The 5,126-nt window shown below is 32.3% G+C and overlaps 2 protein-coding genes across 4 annotated transcripts; one reads left to right on the top strand and one right to left on the bottom strand.

Moving 5' to 3' along the window:
- Positions 1-635: 635 nt before the first annotated feature.
- On the top strand, positions 636-2,594 carry LOC108763385 (uncharacterized). The gene is made up of 3 exons (XM_018510957.1): positions 636-999; positions 1,079-1,355; positions 1,579-2,594. The coding sequence occupies exons 1-3, from the start codon at positions 839-841 to the stop codon at positions 2,530-2,532; spliced, it is 1,392 nt and encodes a 463-aa protein (XP_018366459.1). The 5' UTR covers positions 636-838; the 3' UTR covers positions 2,533-2,594.
- Positions 2,595-3,554: 960 nt separating this feature from the next.
- On the bottom strand, positions 3,555-4,868 carry Slbp (Stem-loop binding protein). Of its 3 annotated transcripts, none has more exons than XM_018510969.1 (3): positions 4,510-4,868; positions 3,838-4,392; positions 3,555-3,757 (listed from the first exon to the last, which is right to left on the bottom strand). In XM_018510969.1, the coding sequence occupies exons 1-3, from the start codon at positions 4,515-4,517 to the stop codon at positions 3,613-3,615; spliced, it is 708 nt and encodes a 235-aa protein (XP_018366471.1). In that variant the 5' UTR covers positions 4,518-4,868; the 3' UTR covers positions 3,555-3,612. The 3 variants fall into 3 exon arrangements, with proteins under 3 accessions (XP_018366471.1, XP_018366490.1, XP_018366480.1); XM_018510988.1 differs by having other exon boundaries at positions 4,691-4,867; XM_018510978.1 differs by having other exon boundaries at positions 4,474-4,866.
- Between the last annotated feature and the right edge of the window lie 258 nt (positions 4,869-5,126).

Here is a 5,126-nt window from a genome sequence, read left to right as displayed (position 1 = left end):
TTAATAATTTATTTGATCATCCGTTCATACATACGCGATGGAAAGGTACCGGTTCCCCATGAGGCGTACTTTTCGAGATGCGTAGGTTACGAAAACCAATCGCAAATTCATTTAGCATTTCTGTTACAGTGTACAACAGAAATTCTAATCAGCAATTGATTGCATTAAGGCCCGTCTACAATACACGGAGTAAGAAGTAAGAGTAAGAAATTGACTAATCACAGTCGATGTGAGAAGAATAATCGACTGTGATTGGTCAATTTCTTACTCTTACTTCTTACTCCGTGTATTGTAGACGGGCCTTAAATTACTAGAATACGCAGTTACGCTTACGCAGGTTACGCCGCATGTGACGGCACCCTAAAAAACAGACCTCATTTCTCGTCGATGATGGTCGTTGATGGAACGCACCTTAGACATACTTATTTTTATAATTCTTAGGTATTCTTTTTTATCTTGACGTTTGTAGTTTGTATTGATTTAATTGGTATAGAGTGGTATAGAATTTGAAGTTAGTCGGTTATCAGAAACAGGAGCTCAATATTTTCAAACTCGACGATGCAGCGACACCAATTTCTGTTCGAGCACAGTCGATATAAATAAAATCATTTATTCAGAAACGGTTGTGTGTTGTTTTTGAATACTCTTTCAATTTCTTCTCCTTTAAAACAATTCAAGGAGAATGTCATCGTGCATGATTATACGTGGCGCATATGACAGTAGAATGGATATCGTCTAAGAGAATGCGGATAATCGCAGATAGATTTCTGAGACTGCAAAGTGTAATTGTGGTATATGCTTTATTTGCAAAAAGGTGACCATCTATTATACTAGAATTATGGAGATAATGAATACCGAAAACACTGGCGAGTTGCATGCATCACTATCTATAAAGCACCACGACAGTCTCCTGTCAATCTCATGTAACTGGCAGATCAGCAATAATAAGCAATTTGTTGATGCCGTCACCATTACGCCAATGCAGTACTCATCTGCAAGGTAAGTAATTTGATTATAACAGCACATTATTAACATTTCAGTTAACAACATGATATTAAAATAATATAAACATTTGCAGAATAAACTGCGAAGACGTAGCTTCTGTGGATACTTGTATTGCTTTACAACCAATGGGTTCTAATACAGAACCATGTATGCTGAATATTAAAGTATCAAATTGTCAGAAGATAGCACGCATTGCTATTATTTCTGAAGGTAACGTCCTAGAAATCTTCAAACAATTTGGAGAATATGAAACAACGATACACGCGGAGTTTATAGATGAATACGAGGAAAATATAGTATTCCTTGGTGAAACTATAATACATCCTCCTACTACGGAAATTAGTATTAAGGTAAGCTGGCTGTTGTTTACATGTATACTTTGATTTTTTACATTTAATGTAATAAAATTTAAATCAAGTACAAGTAAATACTTCTAAGAGCCAATACTAAATAAATATATATACATTGTTAAGTAAACATTGAAAAACAAAATATTTTAATTCACGTTTGGATTATCTTCAGTAACTATAAATGATCGTCATAATTAAATATTTAATAATGTTTACTTTCTAGTTTATTAGAACAAAAAATAAAGGCCCTCTTATGTGGATATATGGTATAAGACTGTTTTTGACAGACTCTATAAAAGAGGCAAAATCTAGTGCCTTTGACAATATCATACAGACTTTTCTCAATAACGCTAGCAATGGCAAAATGAGTCAAGAGTCTGAGATGGCAAAGAGAGTATTTGACGGTAAACAGGAAAGTATGAGGAAATATAGAGAGAAACTTTTGGAAACATTTGCAGGCTCAAAATATGACGAGTATATAAATAAAATTGAAAGGAGCAATAATAAAAAACAATTTTCAAATTGTGGGGATAATTATGAGCAGTCAAATGCTACCGAATGTAAAAATAGAATTGAAAGAAGAAATAGTAAAACGGAATATCCAAATTGTGGAGAGAATTATGAAAGATCAGATATTAAAACTTGCATTGATAATAAGACAGAGTCTATAAAAGAGACAAAATCCGGTATTGTCAATGATAAAGATTTTATCCAAACATTTCTCAGTAATATATTTCTTGGTAAAATAAGTCAACAATTTAATATAACAAGAATGTTTGAATTTTACGATAACCGCGATAATAATAAAATTACGAATAACGAGCAGTTCAAACAGAAAATTTTGGAAACTCTTACATCAGACTCGGATCATTTCAAATGGAAAAATGAAATTTCAAAAAGAGATAATAAAAAAGAATGTCGGAATTGCGAGGCTGATCATGAACAATTGAATTCTTTTGAATGTAAAAACGGAAATATAAGAAGAAGTAGCGATGAAAATTGTACAAACCGAGAAGATAATAAGAAATCCGATATAGATATTAGAATCTATATCGACAATAAATTCCATGATATAGAAAAGAGATTGATGGAAAGAATAAAAGAGATGGAAGCGAGTACCAATCAGAAACTAGATGCTATTTTGGAAAGACTTGAATCACGGCTGAATGTACAGTAAATGTATTTTTTAGTTATTAATTTCTTATTTTAAGAGTAATATATTCTTTATTATAATATAGGGGAGAGCATGTGTGTGGATCTATGTGGTAGCATTTGATACAATTTATTTCCGAATATTTTGTAAGTGAATAGAGTGAATTGAATTAAAACACGTTTTAGTAACAATTTCAATAAATTTTTTTTATATTTAATAAAAGAGAAAATTTAAGTTATCAGATATTTAATGTAACTTAAAACTGTAAATAGTGAATAATTTGTTGAATATATTTTTTTGCTTTTGTGTTAATCAAAAGATCTGGCTTATTTTAACAAAATATAAAGTTCCTTTTATTATTTTTATGTAATCTTAGAATAAATTTGTATTCATTTATCATATATGATAGTATACTATTTTCTAATTTTGTATCAAAAGCATATACAAAAAATTGCACATTTTCAAATTTATATTTAAATAATTTTTAATTCACTTAAATTTAATATATCTTAATCCTAGCTATACTTTTTTTTTCTTTAATATACACACTTGGGTCCCTATCCATATTTGTTACTATAATTTCCATAAAAATGGATATATTTCAATTAATTTTTTTTTTTAATCAATGGAGAATTAATTAAGGAATAAGTCCACGATGTGTAAAAATCGATAGAATTAAGTAATTTCGAAATATATAGGTTCAAAGAAAAAGAAAAATTCAGAACCATGAAAAAAATCTCGATTTAGCAAATTGCACTGAGATTTTTGGGGCCGCAGTGTGTATAGCTAGGGTTAACTTGTCTAAATAGTAGAAAATTGCAAACCCTGTCTTAAGAGTTTAATACATACATATTAATGTTATTTTATTTATACAAAATCATTTATGTAACTAAACTTTTTAAAAACGATTATGAAATTACATAAATAAGAACAGAAATATCACTTTGTTATATTTCTTATATTATATGATTAGTTATATATTATAAAATTGTTTCAAAAACTAGAAGTAATACGCAATAATGGCATTAAAATAATGATTGCAATATAAATTAAGGAAAATAATATTGGCAGTATTATAAACGGAATAACAAAATGACTTTTAGTCTATTTGTCAACCTTGTCATTCTCCTGAGGAGGATCCCAAGAATGAAGTTGCTTCCGCCACAACCTCATCATACCATCCCAACCCCTTCTGCTATATTTTATATATTTTGGTGGTGTCCTTGGATGCTCTCGCGTACGTTTCTCTCTGAAACAAAAAATCGATTTTAATTAAATATATATGCAACAAATAACAACCTTTTACCATATTAATCTTATGAGACTTACTTTGGAACCAGCTTAACATATCTGTCATATCCATTAGTGTTTTTCCCATAATCAATTTCTTTTTGTCTACGTGCTAGTACAACTGGATCTGTCTCATACTCTACGTGTCTTTTATCATTTTCTGATGAATTGGTGGTTGTACTAGAGTCACTGGAGTAGCGTCTGTTACGAGAAATCTTAGTATGTTCATGATCCATATTGTCTTGCCTTGTCCTCTTGCGCCAAGTATGCAATTTATCTGGCCTGTTCATGTTATTTTTGTGCTCTGTGCACTTGATATTGTTTAGTCCCTCTTCAGATTCCATTTGGACATTGATACATCGTGCATTTGAATTTTCATAGTTCTTCTTGTAAACGTCTGTGTCTTCCTCATCCTCGTACCAAGGACTGTTCTCTACGCCGCTCTCCTTTGTGTCATTTTGCTTAGATTCGACAATTTCTTTATTGTTCATACATAACACTTCGTCGAGTAACTCGTCCTCTACAATTTCCAATTCCACTGATGATTCGCGTGAAGATGAATCCATTTTAGACAAAATAATCTGATTGACTAATCTAAAAACATGAAAATAACACTATATATACTTAATACTCGGTTGACTCCAACCGATTGCGAGTGACACATTAGACACGTACAATTTATACAATTACCGCAACAGGTATATAACCTACACAATCATTAGTCTGTTTGTTTTGCTTAGTTCTGCTTCGAGAGACAAATATGAAACGTTAGTTTATATTGTTTTCGATTATTAGCCAACACTAACGTCGTATGCAAATACAGCAAAGGAGAAACTCGCAATTTCAAACTACATTTGCAAAAGGTCGAACGCTTTCAATTTTCGTTACTCACTTCACTATTCACCTTGCGCGCCTTTTTGATTGCACTGCAGTTATTTCGTGCGCCCAAAGACGGGTGCGTTCGGGGAGACGCTATTCGCGCTATGAACGCAAACGCTACCAATGCTGTTCGTAGAGCCAATAACGCGATAGCGTTTGCAAGCTCCGCGAACGACATTAGTGTAGCGTTGGTAGCGTTGGCATTACGGGCATTATTGCATTGAAGGGTATCGCACATGAAATGCATAACAGAGCATAAGCATAACATAAGACTGCTGGACCAATGAGCATCTAGCATAATGTCGCCATATTGATTTACATAAGATGCTCATTGGTTTAACGGCCTTACGTTATGCTTATGCTCTGTTATGCGTTTCATGTGTGAAGCCCTTGAGTCTTTATTAACCTTAGCCAGAGAGAAACCTGAGAGAGGACATGGCGGCCTTTTT

The sequence above is a fragment of the Trachymyrmex cornetzi genome, unplaced genomic scaffold (genome assembly GCF_001594075.2).
Source record: "Trachymyrmex cornetzi isolate Tcor2-1 unplaced genomic scaffold, Tcor1.1 scaffold1112, whole genome shotgun sequence".
Taxonomy (NCBI): domain Eukaryota; kingdom Metazoa; phylum Arthropoda; class Insecta; order Hymenoptera; family Formicidae; genus Trachymyrmex; species Trachymyrmex cornetzi.
The sequence above is the reverse complement of the archived record's forward strand: the minus strand, read 5'-3'. Positions and strand labels throughout refer to the sequence as shown.